The following is a 20249-nucleotide window of genomic DNA, read 5'->3' as shown; positions in this document are numbered from 1 at the left end:
GTCATCTCATCAACATCTAAACTTCAACCTCTTTTCTTCCCCTCTTCTGACCTTCTCCCTTCCTACTCTTGAGTTTATTCCCATAGTACTGAAATGGAATCTCCCATACCGATCAAACAACTTATCGCCATCCGTCCGGAACACATTGCTTCATCGACCACAACAATTCAGGTGAAGCAACATAGCGCGAGCTGGTCCAGCGGCAACTTCACAATTTCAAGCACACCAACCGTTGAAAAACCTCTTTCAAACAAACTTTTTGGCGTCGACGGTGATTTTGCGTCATGGTCTCAGCGACGACATTTTGGAAGTATTCAGGGCAAAAAATCGTGGCGAGGAACTTGTTTGATGTTGAACATAAGATGACCGATATCTCAAAAAACCTGTCACGTAACCTTTTCATATGTGGTCACACTTCATCAGGTTTCTCTTCCCGGCCTGCTTCCGGAGTAGGCTTCACGAAGTCTGCTTCCAGAACAGCAGATACACCAAAGACCATGGCAATAACCATGGAGATGATCTCTTCCAGCACAGACATGCACAAGTAAGCAGTGAGGCTGGTGTGGTTGTTCTCGGCCAATGATTCCATCGAAAAGGTCTTGTTAGAGGTGTAATCACCCAGGGCCGAGAAGATCAAGCGAACCAATAGGAAGGGAGCAGACAATGCAGTACCAAGGAATAACTTCTTCTGATACCTCAGCATTGTGAAGGAGTGTGTATAGAAAAGCCAAGTGGTAAGGAGCATGGTTATCACGTATACAGCGAGAAAGAGGCCCATAGCTGCTTTGGAGAGCGTGCCTGGAGTGTAGCCATTTGTCGTATCGGCAGTACTGACTCCGATTATACCAATCATTAGGCCGGCAAAGGCCATAAGAGTCACCAATAGAAGAAGAAGAGGGGGAATCGATTTCTTCAAATCACTAGATAGAAAACTGTTAGACCACATGCATCAGGCTGAAGAGCCTCGCCATCACCGACTCACATTAATCTCAGCATTCCGACATAAGCCAGCAACAGAGGCGCAATGCCAATGAGCTGACACACGAATATGGCAATTCTGACCTTTGTCGTTTCATGATTGATTGAATACAATGTAGCAATACTGCCAGCAAGTCGAATAAGAGAGAGAGTAAAGGGATATCGCCAGATCTTGGAGCCGACTCTCCAGCCAGTCCGTTTCCAGATGAAAAGGGACGCGACGAGAATGAAAGGAAAAACGATGAGCTGAAGGATAGCTATACCATCTTCATAGGTAATGGCACCCATTATATGCTCTATAGGGAGGGGTAGTACAAGACGAAATCGTATGAGAGGTTTGAAAAAGATACTGGTTGGAGGAGGAAAGAAAGAATTTAGCGTTTTGTGCTCCCCTTGACAGCGGAAATTGGGCTCCTTTATGTGTCTTTTCAAACACACAGTAATGATTCTCCCACTGCCTCCCTTATAGAACGTCACCAAGCCACAACTTCAAATCCGAGCCTTGACTGGTTCTGCATCTGAGATACCCAAAAGGGACTAGCGTGGGCAGGTATTCATCAGAGGCTGGGCAGCCAATCACCGCGCTCAATCTTCAGCCCCAAGTGTTTGCGGCCCAAAAGCGGCTTCTTGGATGCCCCGCTAGGTATAGCAGTGCAGATCACCTCGAGCTAGTGCGTGCTTCGTCACACAGCCTCGCAGTGGGGGCCATTGGGGGCCATTTTGGGTTTCAAGAAGTTTTTTACACCGGTCTCACGTTGGCGCCGGGGCTGCCAAGAGAGTGAAAGCTTGTAACACTCAAAGTGGCAGTGTGCAGTAGCTCGTTTCCGAGGTCAATCCAACCGCCTTGAGCTGACTTCAGCTCGGTTGATGAATGGAAGTCTCCAGTTAGCAACCCTCTCTTCGTTGTCTTGCCCTCGTCCCTGATCACTCATCTACGTATTCTTTAATATGTCCAAATCCAATGCGCCTTGCGCAAGAACATCTAGAAGTTGCGAGAATTGCCGCACTATAAAGCGACGCGTGGGCCTTTCCTTCTTATCTTAGTGGTGTCGGCACTAACGTGGCGAAATAGTGCGACAAGCAGTTTCCCCAATGTGGTCAGTGCATTCGCGCGCATGAAACTTGCGTTGGTTACCGTGATACATGGGACTTAGTCTTCCGTGACCAGACAAACCACACCATTCAACGGTTCAGGAAGATCCGAAAAACGGATAGGGTCGCGACTGGGGGTATCCTATTGGCCCCAGACCCAAGTCTCGACGAGATAGGCGTGAACTATTTCCTACAAGAATTTGTCGCCGGTGGCCGTGTCCCCTCATGCGGATATCTCAACTATATCCCGACCGCATATTCAGCCGATGCTGAGCATCCGACCGTTATTGCCAGTATGGCGGCCGTGGGCCTCCTGGCTTTGGCAACTTGTCAGCCCGAGCTTGCCCGTCATGCACGTGCCAAGTACTCCGAAGCGATCAACCATGTGAACAATGCCTTGGCATCCCCCGTTGAGTCAGTTAAGGACAGCACTTTGATGTCAGTGATCTCGCTTGGGGTTTTTGAGCATGTCTCAAACCTTGAGTCGTGGGCTCAACATGTCAAAGGAGCTGCAGCGCTTGTGATTGCACGAGGTGAATCTCAATTTTCCCGTAGGCCTGCCATTTTGATGTTCAACCAGGTACGCGCGGATATGTCGGCTGTCTGTATTCAATGCCTTCAGCCTTTTCCGGATGACATGTGTGAGCTGCAGGAGAAGGCAACCAAGTATACAAGCTCCTCGGATGCATGCTGGTTACTCGGAGTCCTTGCCTCACGGTGTGCAACCCTTTTCGCCTCCGTCGCAGCCAAGCATAATGGCATCCGTTTTCCTAGACATATGTCTTGGCTTTACTTCCTAGAAGTATCAGTTACGCTTCAGGACGACTTCCAATCTGTTCTTGATATCCTCGCTATCCAAGAACCGTACACAACTATCCAGGAGCCCTGTGGGAGCACGGAGTTCATACCTTGTAATGGTCGATATAGCCTATACAAAACGTCATGGGCAATCAGGCTTTGGAACAACTCGCGAATGGTTGAAATCATCGTTTGCGAGATTATATGCTGGCTCATAAATAAGATCCTTGCCGAGGATCCGACTTATTTCGCTGAGGGCCGCTTGAATCTTATATCAAGGCTGCAGTACGCAATGCAAATTATTTCAAGACGGATAGAAGATATACTGGCCAGCATCCCACAGGGTTTAGGCCTTGTATCGTTCCCCGATGCAATTAAACCCCAAAAACCGAACGTGTCGGGCGGGTATATGCTGATATGGAATTTGTATACTGTCGGAAAATCTCCCATTGTCAGTTATGAAAATCGCCTATGGGTCATCAAGCAACTACAGGGCATCAGTGAGAGTGCGAATATTGCAGTAGCGTCTCAGCTTGCGGAGGATCTTGTTACAATTGGACAAACGTGATGGCCGTCGCCTCTGCACACTTTGAAGGGTCCAAGCAGACCCTCTCGAAGATCATCTTTGAAGGATTACTTGACTTCGACGAGGTGGCATTTAGTCTTTGCTATGTGATTTTTTACTTTGGTGGTTATTATGCTCTGCCGCTGCATGTTGATCCGCATGATTGTAGGCTTGGCAACAGATCCAACCAGGGAAGGTGCCAACCTTCTACTCTTACCCAGGATCTTTGTATCCATTTAGCCTTCCCCGTACGTATGGAGACTTTCTGATATCTGGCCTTCGAATTCCCACTGTCGTTTAGACACGATGCCTTTTCCAATCTACCAAATGGCCTACTGTCCCACATGAGGAAACGCGAGACTACATTAGCTAGGCGTATAATTTAGTACAGACTGGTGCTGCAATATAGGCTAGTTATAGATATAATGCTGTTCTTTTAGGTTCTTATAGGCTATTGTGGCGTGATATCGAACTGGAGAATTTTGGAGAATTGAATACATGTTGCGGCCGATCTCAGTCATAATCAGATGATTCAAGAGCGAATCTCTCCGTCCGTATCCTTATAATCATAGAATCCATGGCCGCTCTTTACGCCTAGGCCTCCCTTCTTGATCATCTTTCGGAGATAATCTCGCGGCTCAATCGGGACCCCGCTTCGTGTGTTAGCGTAGTGGTTCTCGATATCAAGTACGACATCCAAACCAACAACGTCCATCATCTCACACGGCCCCTTTGGAGATTTCAAGACATCTTTGAAAATCGCATCGACTTCCTGGGGCGTGCATACGCCCTCAGAGAGTGCGAGCAGGGTTTCTCGCTTGATCGCAGCCCAGATTCTTCGCAGGTTAATTGTTAGCGCTAAGAATTCCAAGACGGCAAATGGCCTGGCATAACTGTACCTATTGTAGATGTAACCAATCGAATTTTGTCTCACATGAAATGGAGAGAATCCATGGACTCTGCATTGGTCCAATACCAGTGAGATGAGCGACTCATCGGTCTCGTCGTGACCCATGATCTCGATAGCTGTCGGGATTGAACATGTCAGCTCAATGCCACAGGATCAAGTTTGCACATACCCGTCGTCTCCGGAGGCCAGTCTTGATTTGTGTCAGCAATAATATCATTTAGAACTGGGGACTCTTTCCACATACAGCAGTGCGCACTCAAAACTCGATTCTTGTGCTTCAAGTTGAGTCCAACGAGAATCTCACCGATTCCATAGCTGCTGGAATTCGAGGCAATTACCACCTTCTCTGGAGCAAGGTAATCGATCTGGGTAATGACCTCTTGCTTAAGCGGCAGTCTCTCGGGCACGCACTATCTTCATTTAGCGATGGCCATGATACTCTCTCGGTCCACATACCTCGATGACTAGCCACGCATCTTTCAGCACGGATCCCAGCGAGGACGGGTGAGAAATCCTAACCTCGCCCCAAGACCCCGGAAGGTCATTCGCTTCCGTTCGCAGTTTCTGTACGTACTTTAACCCATCCTTGAGTTGTTGCTCTTGGAGATCAATAAGAGAAACGGGTCCTCCCCTTCTTGACCACTGAGCGGCCGAGAGTTGATTGATCAGTATTTGAAAATCCGGAGATCAAAATAGAGTGAACATTGATTTTACCATATAAGCCAGCCGTCTCCCCTGAGTCCCGGCACCGATGATCACCACCGACCCTTCGGGATGATGCCTATCGCCATTCATGTTGCCGTTCATGTTGCCGTTCATGTTGCCGTTCATTTTTCAAGTTGCCCCGTTCCGTGCTTGAAAGATAATGCTGCAAGTTATCAATTGTGCTCTCAATATGACTTATCAAGAAGGGGCAATGATGGTAGTTATAGCGGAGATTCGGGCAGTGACCTCGGTTCCCACCTTGGAAGGTGACCGATCGCTAAAAATGGGCACTGATCCATCGCCGTAGGATCTTCATATCACAGTGATAGTCGAATGACGTCCAGTCAATAGCTCAGGCCTATACGTCCTCTCGGTTCCGAAGGCAAATGATTGCCGTTGTTGATTTGGACAAATCCATGGACCCTGCTCCACATCGGATCCGAGGTGGGGTGTGCGCAAACCTTAGCAGGGGGAACCACAATTGCCGGTAGCCCCCCTTTCCCCGCTGAAACTGGATTGTTGCATCATGGAGTCATGGGGTACACTGAATATCTCAAGTTGTGTGGTATATTGCGCGAGATGAGATGTACGTATGATCTTTCGAGTCGGCAAAAAGCGACGAAATTAAAAGGCGACGCGGACATCTGGAGGCACTGGCCTTGGAAAGTCGACAGACTATGAACAGGCAGAATTCATATTATAGAGTTATGATTGTGCATATCGTAAACTTTTGCTGAATGCAATAGGATCAATTGACTTCACATTAATCCTACTGTGGCATATTTCATATTGTAATTGTGAAAGTTCCAAAAAAGCTTCGTATTAAACATTTCAATCAAATACACAGGAATCCAGAAAGCACCAGCCGTAGGAAGCGATCGGTACCGAACACCCTTGCATTAAACTCCCAGTGATCTGAAATATTTTTGTCCAGCCATCAAACCTCGACATGAACAGCGTCCGCACTCTTTCCTTCGCTATCGATTTCCCCCTTCTCCTCCCGAAGAAACGCACTGTAGTCGCGCCTGGGCAGCTTGTTGGCTACAGACACGGCATCGAAAATCGAAGTTGTGGCCTCGAAGACTGTATCAATCTCTTCAAGCGAGCGACCAGCTGTCTCCGGGAAGAAAAAGTAGATTGTGGGCACGAAAGCCGCGTTCAGGCAGCAGTAGACAATGAAATACTTCCAGCCAATGTCGGTAAACGCCACGGGGGTGACCTCGGCGACCAGGAAGTTGAAAAGCCAGGAGACTGCGGTGGAGAGACCACACGTGGCTGCCCGAAGATGCGTTGGGGCGATCTCTGAGGCATAGAGGAAAGGCAGCCCCAAGAAGCCGAGAACGTAGACGAAGAAGTAGAGATATAGAAAGAACACAGCCGCCTTCAATGCAGCCGAATTAGTTGCTTGTGACGTCAGACCTGCAAGGCAAGCAAAACATATCGACATGCCCGAGGCGCTGAGGATCATGAGCTTTCGACGACCAAAGCGATCTACGGTATATGAGCAGCAGAAAGCCCCGAGCACCATGACAAGCTGCGATGCTGCGGCCAGAATTGCTGAAGTCGTATGACTGAAGTGGAGCTGCTCCTGGTAGATACTTGGGGCGTAGTATGCAATGGAATTGACGCCGGTCATTTGCAAGAAAATCTGAGCGACAGCGGCAAGAACCACGCGGTGGAAGGTCCTTTGGGGACCCATCTTGAACATAGCACCTATGTTTGTTTTGCGGGCGCGTTCCAGGGAAATTTGGATGCTTTCAATCTCTTTGTTGACCGTCTCGCCGTGGGGCTCGACATCGTAGAGGAGCCCCAGAATCTCTCTGGCCTCCTCCCAGCGATTCACCTTGCAGAGCCAGCGAGGGCTCTCGGGCAAGAAAAAGATAAACGAGCACACCAGGATCGATAGAAACAGAGTGAATATCAGTGTAAATCGCCATGAGACAGAGCTGGGCTGTGTATAGGACATGCCAAAGGCAATCCACAGGGCCAAAGCAAGCCCCGAGCCGCAGAAGATTCCAAAAGCAGAAACGTGCTCACCCCGATTCTCAGCTTTGGAGACTTCTGACTGCCAGACCGAGACTGTTGCAATGATACCGCCCGTGCCCAGACCGAGCACAATTCTTCCCACGATAAACTGGCCGAAGGCAAAGGAGGAAGCTTGGAGAATAGCGCCAATACCCTGGACAACGCTGGCGAAAAAGATGGTCTTTCGACGACCTAGTCGATCCCCAAGGAAAGTGCATCCAAGAGCACCAAAGACACCGAACAAAGTATACAAGGCGACAACGGTTCCTGGCTCGATCAGAATTGTCTTGTTTGAGGCTTCTTCGCCGTAGACTCACCTTGGATCCTGGCATTGTATTTCTGGAGAGATCCAGTGGTGGAAATAGTATTCATTCTGGGGAACTGAAGACTGAAGGTCGGATCACCAAGCACGCCACCGGCACTGGCCTGATTGTAGCCGAAGATGACGACGGCGAAGCAGGCCTCCATCCAAATGGCCAAGTGCAGCTTTGAGCCGCGTAGGCCGAAAAAACGCGCCATGTTGAAGGTGAAAACAATTCTGTTTGGGAACAGACCCGGAATCAGGATGGTGAACATCCAGAGCAAGCAAACCAGTCCATTTAAAGATGATCGAAGCCGACCAGACCGCGCTCCCTGAAGGTCGGGATCCAGCACCTATCATGACCTGCCCGACCTGAGCATCCAATGCGATGCTTAGCCATATCGACTCCACACGCTTGGTCCCCGCATTTCCTCAAACTGGGCAAAGTTTGTCCGAGCTCCCCCGGATCCGACTCCAGATGTGACTGTGGCGGTCAAGCAGTGGCGGTATTGGGAGAGGGGGGCGATTTTCGGATCCGAACCTCAGTTTTGAAGGGAGAGCAGCACTTGTGATTTGTAATGCTCTAATAGATACAAATGAGCCGCCGACTTCTCGAGAAGCGCTACGACCGATGCGGTATGAGTGTGCTGATTAGCATCGGATCCGAGAGCATGGACCCCTGGATCCAAATCCCGAGAATCTGCGTAGAAGCGAGGTGGGGGATCACGCAGGCATTTTCGAAAACTGTTGGAAGCAATATCTACAGTAGGATCATATCCCTTTCTTAATGAGCTATGAGGACCAAGAGATGAGGTATGGCTCTTGTTAGGGCCTGACTAAGGAATATCCCCCTTTTGCTTCTTTTCTCCAACGGTCAATTTGGGTTAGATGTCGTATCAAAGCTCAGCCACTTCGCCCTACACTGCCATCTTTTGGTAGTCCAAACAAAATGAAATTGAGGCTTTGTGCCGTTCAAATGTTGAGCCGCGTGACTCGAATGAGGAGGGATGCCGTACCCAAGCGAACAAAATACTAGTTGACAAAAGGCACTACCCACCTTCCAAATGGCCCATTGGATTGGTAGGTGCTAAGCCTTCGGCAATCGTGAAGCCGGGAACCCGAAATGATCTAAACCCCTCATTTGCCGTGGTTCGTATTCGGCTGCGAAACGCGGGGGTTGGCCCACCGAAATCGATTTTATCCTATCTCTCGGACCCGCACTCTTCGACGTGCACTGTTGGATGGCGCTATCACGATGCATAGCGATCTTGCCCCCCGTCGAAAACAATTCTCTAGCTGCGATGCTTGCCGAAACTCGCGTGTTGGCTGTGATGCTTTCAGAAAGCGCACCAAGTCAGGGCAAGTGATAGAAGCTTGCAGCCGCTGTGCATATCGGAACAAAAACTGCAGCTTTCAGGTATTGCCTACCCTTTCTCTCTTTTATGGCTCCCAGTATCGTCTTCGAAATATATGGCTGACCTCAGCGCCGCGTCCTAGTGGATGAAAAATGCTTCTGTCAAGGCTAATAGGTCGTCTGTCTCCTCGAATGACCAGGGCCAGCTTTTATCGCCTTCATCATCAAATAACACCAACTCAAACGCCCCATATGAGCTGGGATCACGGCGTCATAGTATATCGCTAGATGATTTAATGGACGGGTAAGCTCATCGTGTTCCTTATTTGGTAGTTGAATGCCTCCTAACAATATATTCCAGAAATACTGAGTATTCTCGGACTGAAAATGGTTGGAATGTAGCGACGGAACCTCGAGTATACTCTCCTCTAGGCTCTGAATCTTTTGACTGGCTATTAGCTATGTATGAAGGTGTCTTTGAAGCAGTCTTCGGTTCCTGGCTGGGGAATTACAGCTGCCCATTTGCGTAAGTAGTTAGATTGAGTATGATCTTCCCAAAGCTTACTCACATTGTGACAGATTCGGTGAATCAGGCAATTCAACGACCGGTAATCCCGATCTATCTCTATCTGTCAGCATTTCGTCTCTCTGTAGACGGTTCGACCGGTTGATGAAAGGCTTGGAGAAAGAAGGCCAAGCTGACCTCCATCTTCCGCCACTTAATCAAGCCGAGTTAACAAAAGAATGGCAAATTGACAACACCTTGAGCCAAGCAATCCAAGCATTTTCTGCGCAATGGCTACCCTTAACTTTTATTTCAACCTCGCAAAAGACCCAACAACTGCCGATCATTCAGCGTCTCTGGCGAGACTTACGAAAGAGCCTTCCTAGGTCAATGAATAGACCATGTTATCGGTCTATGCTGAGCTTGTATCTATACGCGATGGTTCCAGTGCCAGTTGGAATACCAGAAGAAGAGGAAGAAAATGGTGTACCCGCCCAAGTCTGCGTCCAGGCTGCCTTGCAGCAAGTGCGATATCTTCGGGCCCGTCAGAGAAGCCTAGAATTCAATGGCTCGAAAGTTTCTTTGCTATCAGATCAGACACCTCCCATCTCTACTCCAGAACAGGTCCGGAGCGACTTCATGAAGATTGAGAACATGATCTACTGGGCCGCGATGACGTTTGACACCTCGTCATCACTGACACTCAACACGACATCTGTTCTCTCCGCTGGCTTGTTAGGCTGGGAGTCAGAAGCATGCTGGAGCCTAGTCAAGACTTGCACAAACATATTCCACGAACAGTCTGAAGACTGGAGAGCCCATGGGGTGCTGATCACCGAAGACACAGCAAATCAAATCATCGCGGCTGCCCAAGCATGGAAGCTTCGCATTTGGAAAATGGGCACGATCCTCAAGGAGGCGCTCCGAGAGGGTCATGGCGAGGAAGCGGTACACCATGCACATACCTGTGTAGCGGACGCCATCCAAACATTCAATGTCACCTACCGCCCACTCCTCGCTGCATGCGAGCGTCGGCTTCAGTACTTGTCTCAATATACAAAGCTTCGCTGGTGTAAGTTCGCTTTACTGGTGTTCGAGAACGCCTTGTAAACCCCTCCCGATGACCAAAGTACTAATCACCGTTCTGAGAATAGACGAGTTAATGGTACACCACAGCCTTGCCATTCTCATCACAATCGACGCTGTTGAAATTGCCTCGAGGACTGATATACTGGAGGAATTGCTCATCACAAGGTCCGACACGGAAGGTTGCTTGCTCAACTGCTTGAAGTTCGGACTGAGCAATTACTTTACCATACCCAAGAACCAGGTCGGCGAAGGCAATGTCGGCCCGTTTGCATTAGTTGCCGTTGATCCTTACCCACATCACGTAGTGGCTGGTGTCCAGCTGCTATGGAAAAGGTTAGAACAGGACTTCCATGATGGGAAAGTTGATCAGGCTGCGTATGGAGATATGCAGTCCACTTTGTTACAAATCCTGGAACTGCTGCCACAAACTTCAAAGTCGGTGCGTAAGGCCACAGAGCAGGCTCGAATGGCTTTGACGTCTCATAATTAGCTGCTGGGGCTGGTCCACCACTTGTATGTATACTCTTATTGCCAACATTGCTACCATGTCAAATGCCATCGCAGATTCATGTCGCACCGCGACTGTTTTTAAAACTGTATGCGTAATGCGAGTAGCAAATTTACAGTATTATGTTGTTGTGGGGAAGAAATTGAATGCTTCACTGGCTAGCATGAAAAGCGCCTCATCGATTTGAAAGCTCACATGAAGCGATGTCATCTCATATAACACAGAACCATTATGTCTCCGAGAATCAGGCTCCGATCAAAAGATAATGTTCTTTCCGTTGACAAACTGTTGAATTGTCCGTTTCCGGCTACTCAAATAGTGTACCTAAATCCCTCCACTCCTGCAATTATACGCTCTCCGCGATCCGCTTGTTCATTGCAACGCCGGTACCAAAATGCCAGCGACACAACAACGAGTAAGAAAAGCACGTTAGCCCTAGTTGATATTTAGAATTGAATGACAATAGCAGGGCTTTAGTTAGTGCCTAAAGAGGGTATCACGTACCCAAGAGCAGTGAACACACCCGGCCTGTATTGAGGTGCACCCTTTTCGAAGACCAAGCTGGCAATAATACCGCCTATACCATCAAAGGCAATCAATGTGGCGCTGGAAAATGCCCGAGTCCATTGGCCTCGAACGTTGTTAGCCTGCCATGCCATGCAAGCGGGCACATTTGCATTGGCTCCTGCAACGGTCAAAAAGACACCGACGTATCGAGCTGAGTTGGGTTTCAAAAGCCCCATCATGGGTAGACCGATCAGTGAAAGGCATACATTGAATAGCAGAATTGGGACACGTCGTTTGATTTTATCACCCACCCATGCCGTCGTAAACATCATTAGAGCGGCGAATACCCATGGCGGTGCTGTGAGGCATTGAGCTTCTCCGACACCAAACCCCATTCCATCGGAAAGAATGATGGGGAGGAAATATGCCATGGCATACGTATTGATAGTCAAGCAGCTATTCCGTCAATTGGAACCGGTTAGCAAAGATCTAGCTGAGCCAAGGTTTGGGATTATCACCAGAACATAATTGCATATGCCCATATTTTGATATCGAGCGCTGGCTTCAGGAATCTTCGAAGCGTAAACTCCTCTGCTTCAGCATCTAGTCGGTCATAATTGATCCGGTGGACGACAAATTCACATTCCTCCTCAGTAAGGAACTTCCAACCCCGTGAGGCTTTGTCAGGGAAATCGACAATCAGAATATACACAAGAAAACCGAGCCCAATGGTGATCTGATTGGTTAGATTTCATTTGTTTCCGAAACCGAGAGTCGACTTACCACTCCTTCCAGAATGAAAATCCAACGCCATCCCGCAATTCCGTGAGTGCCATTCATTTTTGTCAATCCAAAGGCAAGAATTCCCGCTAGAGCTGATGCCACGCAGCCCACACCGTAGAACACCGCAAAGCGCTTCTGGACCTCGTCTGTTTGACTCACACGAATCAGAAATCACACAAAAGGTATACATTGGCAATGTAGACATATACATACATCGCATATACCAGCAGGAGAGAAGATACATGCACCCTGGGAAATATCCAGCCGCAAAGACTCCGAGGAGGATTCGTATGGCGAGAATCTCTTCCCATCTCTTAGCGAATCCCATTCCCTATAGAGATAATTAGTGACAAACAAACTCAAAATACAATCAAAAAAACTCACCAACATCAGAACACCCCAACAGAAGATCATGAGCGAAAGAAAAAATGGAGGGCCCATTTTCCGGATCAGGACGGTGGCGGGTGGCTGGAAGACCACGTACGTGATGAAGAACATCAGAACCACGAGCGACTTGACGAAGTTTGTTAGTGATGGGCTTGAAAATTGAAAATCCCAAAAATTATGTCTAAGCTCACGTAGCGAGGTCCGTCAAAGTCGAGGTCTGTGAGCATGCTTTTCGATCGGTGAGCTGGTAAACACATGAAGAAGTGGTGATATGCATTGCTCACCCTCCAATGGCTGCCATTCCAACATTACCACGGTCCATCAAATTCACAGAATATCCCAAAGCTGCGCCTACGATCAGCCTCAGATCCACTTTCCTCATGATCTGCTTCTCGCGGTGGGATAGTGGATGCCCATCGTCGGTGGAACCCTTGACGGGATCGGTCGCTTCGGCGGTAAGCTTCGACATAGTGGATCCAGAGAATAAAAATAAACAAGCTATATCGGTCGACTGACGAGTAGAATCCGTGAATATCAGAAGTTCTAGAAGGGTGACCTCCGAAGAGTCTCTGGACAGGCGCAGATCATATATACGTCTCAATGGCACTTCCTACAAAGCCATATCGCTTCAAATGTAGAAAGGTGAATCTCCAAGGAGGGGTTTCCTCAGGCACTTTGCATAAGTCAATTAGACACTCTAATTTACATCGGATCCGAAAAGCTTATTTGGGACCTTTGACATGGGCACATGATTCCTAACAAGTCTCAAGTGCTGTTTTAACAAAGGGATTAATCAAGGCTATACGAGCCTTGGCCTGGTCTGTGTAGGAGAAAATATCCTAGACCAAAGCAACTTATTATTATAGAAATTACTTGAGAGGTTCAAGGGTTGGAGATTTAGGCTGAGTCGCACCGGATCCGACGCACGCCGGCCTCTTGACCCCGGGGAATTTTAGTAGAAAATATACCAGCATTAAGCCACAAGGCTGGAGCTAAGGAATATCTAGAAATAGGTCTTATTCCAGATAATTGGGCCAATGCAACGGCATATACCTCAAGTGCCGGTTAAACCCCCGTCCTATTAGAAAGAATCGTGTTGGGTCCAATTTATTTTGTGCTTCAACTGACATGTTTGGTTGCTTTATGTCGACTGGACATCAGGAGCCAGGGCGTCATCTACAGTCTGCTTCTAAACAAATGAACATTCGGCAAGCCATAAGTGCTTATTCTAACGGACTAGCGTTACTTTCTACGTTCACCTGAAAAGCTGGATCGGATCCGACTCTTTTCTTCACACGGTCTGTCTACCTTCTACCCCGCACGCCACTTTTAAAATGCGGGTTACGCACAGGCACCGCTCTAGCCCTTGTCCGACGAGGCGAGGCTTCGTGCGAAGACTTAACAAATCGCTGTGCTCAAGGACAGCACATCTATGAAGGTTTTGCTTATTGTGGCTTTTGGCAGCTGGCCGATGTATCCTTACGATGATACCTTTTTGATCTATGAACACTTGTGAGACTGCCCTTCTCATATAAAGGTCACAATGTTTCCTGAAGAACCTCGGTTTCCAAGCTGTCAAGAATCACAACTCGTTAAATATAATTGAATTTGATCTTGAATAATCGCCATGACCAATTGGGCTCCTTTGGTCGTGCTCGGTGCAGTCATTACAATTACTGTAGAGGCAGCATCAGCTCTTTGTGCCTACAATGTTGACTCCTCTGCAGTCTCCGTGTCTGGTCTATCCAGCGGCGGCTTCATGTCCGCACAGCTCGGTGTGGCATATTCAAATGTCTTTCAGGTCGGATTTGGTGTTTTCGCTGGTGGCCCTTTTGATTGTGCCCGTAATCAGGCTGTAAGTTGAACCTACACATAACTGAATCAAAAAACCTCAACAATGATTTACTAATGCTATATCGTACAGTATACAACCTGCATGTACAATCAAAATCCCTCCATTACCACGCCGACTGCCAACATGAAGTCGTGGAGCGGTGATGAGATTGCCACGACGAGCAACTTGGCAAATCGCAAGATTTACCTTTGGGAAGGGTCCGCAGACACCACCGTCGGCCCTAACGTGATGAATGCGTTGCATACCCAGCTCAGCAGTTTCGATGTTTCGGCTGATGTATCGTACGTGACGACAAGCGGTGCCGTGCACACCTTCCCCACTGATTTCGACGGCTCAGGCGACAACTCCTGCAGTATGTCCACTTCTCCCTATATCAGTAACTGTGACTATGATGGTGCTGGAGCAGTCTTACAATGGATGTATGGCTCCTTGAATGCCAGGAACACCGGCACCCTCACCGGTAGCGTCGTTTCCTTTGCCCAGACGGGTGAATACGGTGCCGCTGGCATGGACACAACCGGCTATCTTTACGTTCCTGCCAACTGTCAGAGTGGCTCCACAGTCTGCAAACTGCATGTTGCCCTACATGGATGCTTGCAGAGCTATAGCAATATCCAGATGGACTTTATTCAGAATACAGGTTACAACATGTGGGCGGGTAGGAGCAAACACCCTGGTAACTTCGATGCCATCTGGCTGACCTATTTCATTCCCCAGATACTAACAACATCATCATCCTCTACCCTCAAGCAATCCCTGACAATACTATGCACAGCATCTGGGGAGGCAGTGAGCTAAGCAACCCGAACGGCTGCTGGGATTGGGTGGGTTGGTATGGAGCCAATGCTGACCAAATAGGAGGTGAGTTCAGATTGAAGAAATTGTGGGAACTACTCTTATTAACGTTTCAAGGCGTTCAAATGGTGGCCATTGTTAACCAGATGGCTCAGATCATGAGCGGTAACACCGGCGGTACCTCTCCCAGCGGGGGTAGTACTACCACGTTGAAAACCACGGCGAAGCCGACAACTACAACTACCAGCTCTGGAAGCAGTGGAGCTGGTGCGCCCTTGTATGGACAATGTGGCGGGTATGGATGGACTGGTCCAACAACTTGTGCGCAAGGCGTTTGCACAGCCTATAGCACTGAATATGCCCAGTGCCTGCTACCCCTCTAAGCCTTGTGGAAGGAAGTATGAAACTCAGGCAGGGTAAATTTTATTGAACAGGAAATAGGATTTGGATTGTATAAGACAGATCACAGGCCACTGCACCTCTTTAATGTGTTTGCTCATACAATCTCTCCTACTTGCTCCCAGGGGGGTTCCTAGGAGCCCTCGGGCTAGCCACGGTGAAAGGTATTTTCTTTAGTATCACTTATATGGTAGCTCTTCAGAACACCATATCTCTATCTATGAATGAGTTAGAGCCCTTATGGGTATCCACGCTGACTAGTATTTTATATAGAGTATATAACTGCGCAGGTGTGTATAATCACGTATATTAAGATAAAGCTTCTTTTTATTGATTTAACATCTCTTTCATTTCCGATATACCTAACGTCTTCCAAAACAATCACTGATCGGCAACTGAGTATTAGTCGTATAAAATGTTACTGGGCTAGTGTCGCGGTTCATTGAGGTAGCTTACTTAGGTCGCTCGTCCCTGCGCATTGGTCAGGCTCAGGACGTGCTCAAATTTACTCGGTGATCAAAAAGCGGCGAGGGGTAGGAAATCCACTACCTAGGTAGTTAGAGGCAGTAATACCATGATCATCGAGGGTTCAACTGTAATACACGTGATTTTGCCCCACGAGGCTGCGATAACGTGATAAGCCCCGCTAAAACCGGCCTCGAAGGTAAAATTTCCTAGATCACACACTGCCTCATTCTCCCTTTTCTTCTCATCCTGCTTTTCAATTCGTCTCCCGGGTGTCTTTGACAAGTACCGGCGATATGTCTGCAAACAACGATGTCTACCAGACCCCCCTCAACTCGCGCTATGCGAGTAAGTGACCTTCCCTCTGTCCCGGCCAATGAGGGGCTCAACAAGCCGGGGAGTCTCGAGGATATTAATGGAGTCCAATTGATTAGGCACTGAGATGAAATACCTCTTCTCGCCTCGCATGCGTTTCTCAACCTGGCGCAAGCTGTGGATCTGGCTCGCGGAGTCCCAGAAAGGTACGAATTGAGACAACGGGTGGAATGACCGACATTGGACGTCATAAGGGAAAAAGCAAAATCAATTGACATAGTCATGGTTTAACAGAGCTCGGCCTCCCGATCACCGAAGATGCGATTGAGCAGATGAAGGCTCACGCCACCATCCAGGACGAGGAATTCAAGGTTGCCGCCGAGGAGGAGAAGCGCCGCAGACACGATGTCATGGCCCACGTCCATGCCTTTGGCCAGGTCGCTCCGGCTGCTGCTGGTATCATTCACTGGGGTGCTACTTCGTGCTACTGCACTGACAATGCTGACCTGATCCTGCTCCGGGACGGCCTCGACATCCTCATCCCCAAGCTGGCCGTTGTCATTGACAAGCTGTCTCAGTTTGCCCAGGAGTACAAGGACCTCCCTTGCCTGGGTTTCACTCACGGTCAGCCTGCTCAACTGGTCACCGTTGGCAAGCGTGCTTGCCTGTGGATTCAGGACCTGTTGATGGACCTGCGCAACCTCGAGCGTGCCCGCGATGACCTCCGCTTCCGCGGCGTGAAGGGCACCACCGGCACCCAGGCCTCTTTCCTGCAGATCTTCGAGGGTGATCACGGTAAGGTTGAGAAGCTGGATGAGCTTGTCACCGAGAAGGCTGGCTTTAGCTCCGCATTCATCATCTCCAGTCAGACCTACTCGCGCAAGATCGATGTGGACGTTGGCAACGCTCTGGGCTCTTTCGGTTCCACCTGCGAGCGCATTGGTATTGACATTCGTCACCTTGCCATGCTCAAGGAGGTTGAGGAGCCTTTCGAGAAGGACCAGATTGGCAGCAGTGCCATGGTGAGTTACATCAGCGCATTGAGTCGTTGCAATCACTAACGGCCTGCAGGCTTACAAACGCAACCCCATGCGCTCGGAGCGTCTGTGCTCTCTCGGTCGCCACCTGCAGAATCTCCCCAAGGATGCCCTGGACACCTACTCGGCCCAGTGGTTCGAGCGGTCGCTGGATGACAGTGCTATCCGCCGTATCAGCATCCCTGAGCTTTATCTGTCTGCGGATGCCTGTCTCATCCTTCTGAGTGAGTATTCCTATGAGAGTTGGTTGTTCGAGTCTATCATTCTAACGGTACGCAGACAACGTTACCTCCGGCTTCGTTGTCTATCCCGAGGTCATCAAGCGCCATGTCAACGACGAGCTTCCCTTTATGGCTACGTAAGTTCAGCCCGTTCTTTTCCCTGTGATTATCGACTAACATCATTCTTAGTGAGAACGTGAGCAAACACAGAAATGATCCAGTCATACCAATTGCGAATGCTAACTGTCCCAGATCATCATGGCCTGTGTCAAGAAGGGTCTTTCCCGTCAGGATGCCCACGAGGAGATCCGTAAGTGCTGGATGTCTCCCGCCTTTGATTCACATAATGACTGATCCGTGTCTGTAGGCGTTCTCTCCCACCAAGCCGCCGACAACGTCAAGAAGCAGGGCAAGGACAACGACCTGCTGGAACGTATCCGCCGCACCGCCTTCTTCAACCCCATCATCCCCGAGCTTGAGAGCCTCCTCGACGCCCGTACCTTTGTTGGTCGGGCCCCTCAGCAGGTGGAGAAGTTCACCACTACCGAGGTCGCTGCCGCTCTCAAGCCGTATGCTTCGAACATTGCCAAGGCCGAGACCGCTGCCCTGTACGTTTAAAGCGGGCCTCAGGCGTGAATTGAAGGAGGACATTCAAAATTTTTAAGATAAAAAGATGGACAGGGACGCGAAATAGACCAGGAGTTGTGTGTGTATGTGCAGGTTACGAGCTATGAAACGAGATCTATACCTTTATTACATCGGCTGCCATTATCGATTAGGATATAGAGAACGTAGACTCATCATCCATAGAAGCCAACCTTTTTGGAACCCATTCTAAATTTGAGAAAGTATGCACGTGAAGAGAAGAGGGAGACATGGAGATCATGAGATGAGAGAAAAGAAACGCTGAATGAACGATGAAGATGAGATAGAAGATGAGGCTGAGAATGAAAATGAAAAGTAAAAGAAAATGCCCAAGTAATGCAAATGCACAATGCAATGGAACGCTATTTGGCATATCACGAAATCCAAGGGAAGAGAGATTGCTTAAATGCGAACGAGGAAAGAAAAAAAAAGAAGAAAAAAAAAAGAGAAATGTTTAACTACGTACTCGACACTGAGGAATCGAGTTTTTTCAGCTGCAGATCAGCTGCAAAGCCGTGCCCTCGAACTGTGTCTCCGAGCTGCGGGAAGTGCCACGGGCGTGACGTGGGAGAATGACGCAGGACGCATGACGCAGAATGCAGAATGCAGAATGCAGGAGGTAGAGGCAGGACGGGGATCTCGGGCAGTCGAGAAGGCGGAAAGGCACACTGCGGGTGAGAAGACAATGCGTTCATCCGCCGGGTGTTGACACCTTGCAACGGGCGCCCGCACCTCGGGCACGCAGCACGCCGCACACCGCGCGCCGGCGAGCGTCCAGCCATTTCAGGCACGTCGCCATGCCACGAATGCCAATGGGCCTGATCAAAAGTCGAGACACGAAGTTCTATGTGCCCGGGGCTCGGCGACCGAGGCGAAAGCGCCCAGGGTCAACACACGATCACGGTGTTCACTCGTCGGTGGGCGGGCCGAGCTCGGACGGGGTGAACGGCAAGTAGAATAGGTCTCGGATTAACCACAGGATATAGAGGACGCCCAACACCCACAACGAAGCCATTAACTTGTAGGTCGAAGAGCGCCAGGTGACGCGCCGGATCAGGCGGCGGCCATTGGGACCTTCGATGGGACCTCGACGAGGGGCCGGAGGCTGGAAGGGCGCGAAAGGATACGCCGGGGCCTCGTTCATGGCCTCGCTGTGGGATGTTCGACGACGAGACATGATAGTGGAGGCCGTGACACTGACCTGGGATGGGAAATTGAAGGAAAGATGAGGGGCGCCGGATCACTTCCGATTCCACATTGAATCATCCAGAACTTCACAGAAAGGTAAAGGGGGAATTTGCCGCACACAAACGAAGCGAGGTCCCACCGCCAGACGACAAAGAAGCAAAGCACCAGAAAAGGCAATCTTGAGTCCCCACGGGCTCGCCATGGTATGACGGGCGAATGGGGCATTCCGGGTGTGGATCAATGGTGTCGATAGTGCGATTCTAACTGGCTTTGGATAAAATAGTCAAGCCCTAGTTCCAAGTCTCTACAGGTATCATCATAATTATATCGTGGGACAAAAGTACCAAAAGTACGAGCCGATGTCTTCAGTGATCGCCCCACCATTTCGGGCGAAGGGGAGATCCGGGGGTGACACATGCGAGATACAGTCTAGGGGGTCGGGCATTAGCTCCAGCTTCTCGCACTGGCATTTCGGGGGGTCCGTATCGGCTGTCGTGGCCCCAGGCCAGTGCAAGTGCAAGTGCAAGTGCAGTCCAGTCCAGCCCAGTCCGGCCCAGTCCACTATCATATAATTCCACCTAGATACTCGGCGGAAGATGTCATTGCCCTGGGACCGGTTCATTGCTTCATTGCCCGGACTGGTGACTCATTTTGGGGTATTCGAAGTAACAGCCCCTTTCATACTACGGTCCACATGCTCTATGATATAATTTCACGCAATTACTATAATTGGCTGTCTTGCGATTCGCGGTGCACCTTTCCTCCGACTCCGGAAGTGCGGGCGCCGGAACGCTCCTACCTCGGCAGTGCGAATCTCCCCGA

General features: G+C 49.4%; 9 protein-coding genes across 9 annotated transcripts; 4 read left to right on the top strand and 5 right to left on the bottom strand.

Moving 5' to 3' along the window:
• Positions 1-409: 409 nt before the first annotated feature.
• Positions 410-1266, bottom strand: N7498_001895 (uncharacterized protein; the record flags this gene model as incomplete). Its single annotated transcript, XM_058448957.1, has 2 exons — positions 410-920; positions 983-1266. The coding sequence occupies 2 exons, from the start codon at positions 1264-1266 to the stop codon at positions 410-412; spliced, it is 795 nt and encodes a 264-aa protein (XP_058311301.1).
• A 673-nt stretch (positions 1267-1939) lies between these two features.
• On the top strand, positions 1940-3436 carry N7498_001894 (uncharacterized protein; the record flags this gene model as incomplete). Its single annotated transcript, XM_058448956.1, has 2 exons — positions 1940-1966; positions 2051-3436. The coding sequence occupies 2 exons, from the start codon at positions 1940-1942 to the stop codon at positions 3434-3436; spliced, it is 1413 nt and encodes a 470-aa protein (XP_058311300.1).
• Positions 3437-3965: 529 nt separating this feature from the next.
• N7498_001893 (3-hydroxyacyl-CoA dehydrogenase family protein) lies at positions 3966-5174 on the bottom strand (the record flags this gene model as incomplete). Its single annotated transcript, XM_058448955.1, has 6 exons — positions 3966-4269; positions 4333-4459; positions 4513-4533; positions 4588-4753; positions 4800-4985; positions 5058-5174. The coding sequence occupies 6 exons, from the start codon at positions 5172-5174 to the stop codon at positions 3966-3968; spliced, it is 921 nt and encodes a 306-aa protein (XP_058311299.1).
• An 811-nt stretch (positions 5175-5985) lies between these two features.
• Positions 5986-7592, bottom strand: N7498_001892 (sugar porter family MFS transporter; the record flags this gene model as incomplete). Its single annotated transcript, XM_058448954.1, has 2 exons — positions 5986-7340; positions 7391-7592. The coding sequence occupies 2 exons, from the start codon at positions 7590-7592 to the stop codon at positions 5986-5988; spliced, it is 1557 nt and encodes a 518-aa protein (XP_058311298.1).
• A 1037-nt stretch (positions 7593-8629) lies between these two features.
• N7498_001891 (Zn(II)2Cys6 transcription factor domain-containing protein) lies at positions 8630-10343 on the top strand (the record flags this gene model as incomplete). The annotated part of the gene is made up of 4 exons (XM_058448953.1): positions 8630-8791; positions 8872-9032; positions 9090-9254; positions 9308-10343. 4 exons carry the CDS (start codon positions 8630-8632, stop codon positions 10341-10343), a joined length of 1524 nt encoding a protein of 507 aa, XP_058311297.1.
• A 798-nt stretch (positions 10344-11141) lies between these two features.
• N7498_001890 (uncharacterized protein) lies at positions 11142-12976 on the bottom strand (the record flags this gene model as incomplete). Its single annotated transcript, XM_058448952.1, has 8 exons — positions 11142-11265; positions 11335-11793; positions 11856-12073; positions 12121-12266; positions 12334-12451; positions 12505-12633; positions 12699-12735; positions 12792-12976. 8 exons carry the CDS (start codon positions 12974-12976, stop codon positions 11142-11144), a joined length of 1416 nt encoding a protein of 471 aa, XP_058311296.1.
• Positions 12977-14134: 1158 nt separating this feature from the next.
• Positions 14135-15540, top strand: N7498_001889 (putative polyhydroxybutyrate depolymerase; the record flags this gene model as incomplete). Its single annotated transcript, XM_058448951.1, has 4 exons — positions 14135-14362; positions 14432-15020; positions 15080-15223; positions 15275-15540. 4 exons carry the CDS (start codon positions 14135-14137, stop codon positions 15538-15540), a joined length of 1227 nt encoding a protein of 408 aa, XP_058311295.1.
• A 777-nt stretch (positions 15541-16317) lies between these two features.
• On the top strand, positions 16318-18212 carry ade13 (adenylosuccinase ADE13; the record flags this gene model as incomplete). The annotated part of the gene is made up of 8 exons (XM_058448950.1): positions 16318-16369; positions 16456-16542; positions 16631-17358; positions 17408-17597; positions 17653-17731; positions 17784-17790; positions 17847-17904; positions 17962-18212. 8 exons carry the CDS (start codon positions 16318-16320, stop codon positions 18210-18212), a joined length of 1452 nt encoding a protein of 483 aa, XP_058311294.1.
• A 934-nt stretch (positions 18213-19146) lies between these two features.
• On the bottom strand, positions 19147-19416 carry N7498_001887 (uncharacterized protein; the record flags this gene model as incomplete). Its single annotated transcript, XM_058448949.1, has 1 exon — positions 19147-19416. One exon carries the CDS (start codon positions 19414-19416, stop codon positions 19147-19149), a length of 270 nt encoding a protein of 89 aa, XP_058311293.1.
• Between the last annotated feature and the right edge of the window lie 833 nt (positions 19417-20249).

This window comes from Penicillium cinerascens (assembly GCF_028974065.1).
Source record: "Penicillium cinerascens strain IBT 15544 chromosome Unknown contig_1_segment0_segment0, whole genome shotgun sequence".
In the NCBI taxonomy this organism is placed as follows: domain Eukaryota; kingdom Fungi; phylum Ascomycota; class Eurotiomycetes; order Eurotiales; family Aspergillaceae; genus Penicillium; species Penicillium cinerascens.
The sequence above is the reverse complement of the archived record's forward strand: the minus strand, read 5'-3'. Positions and strand labels throughout refer to the sequence as shown.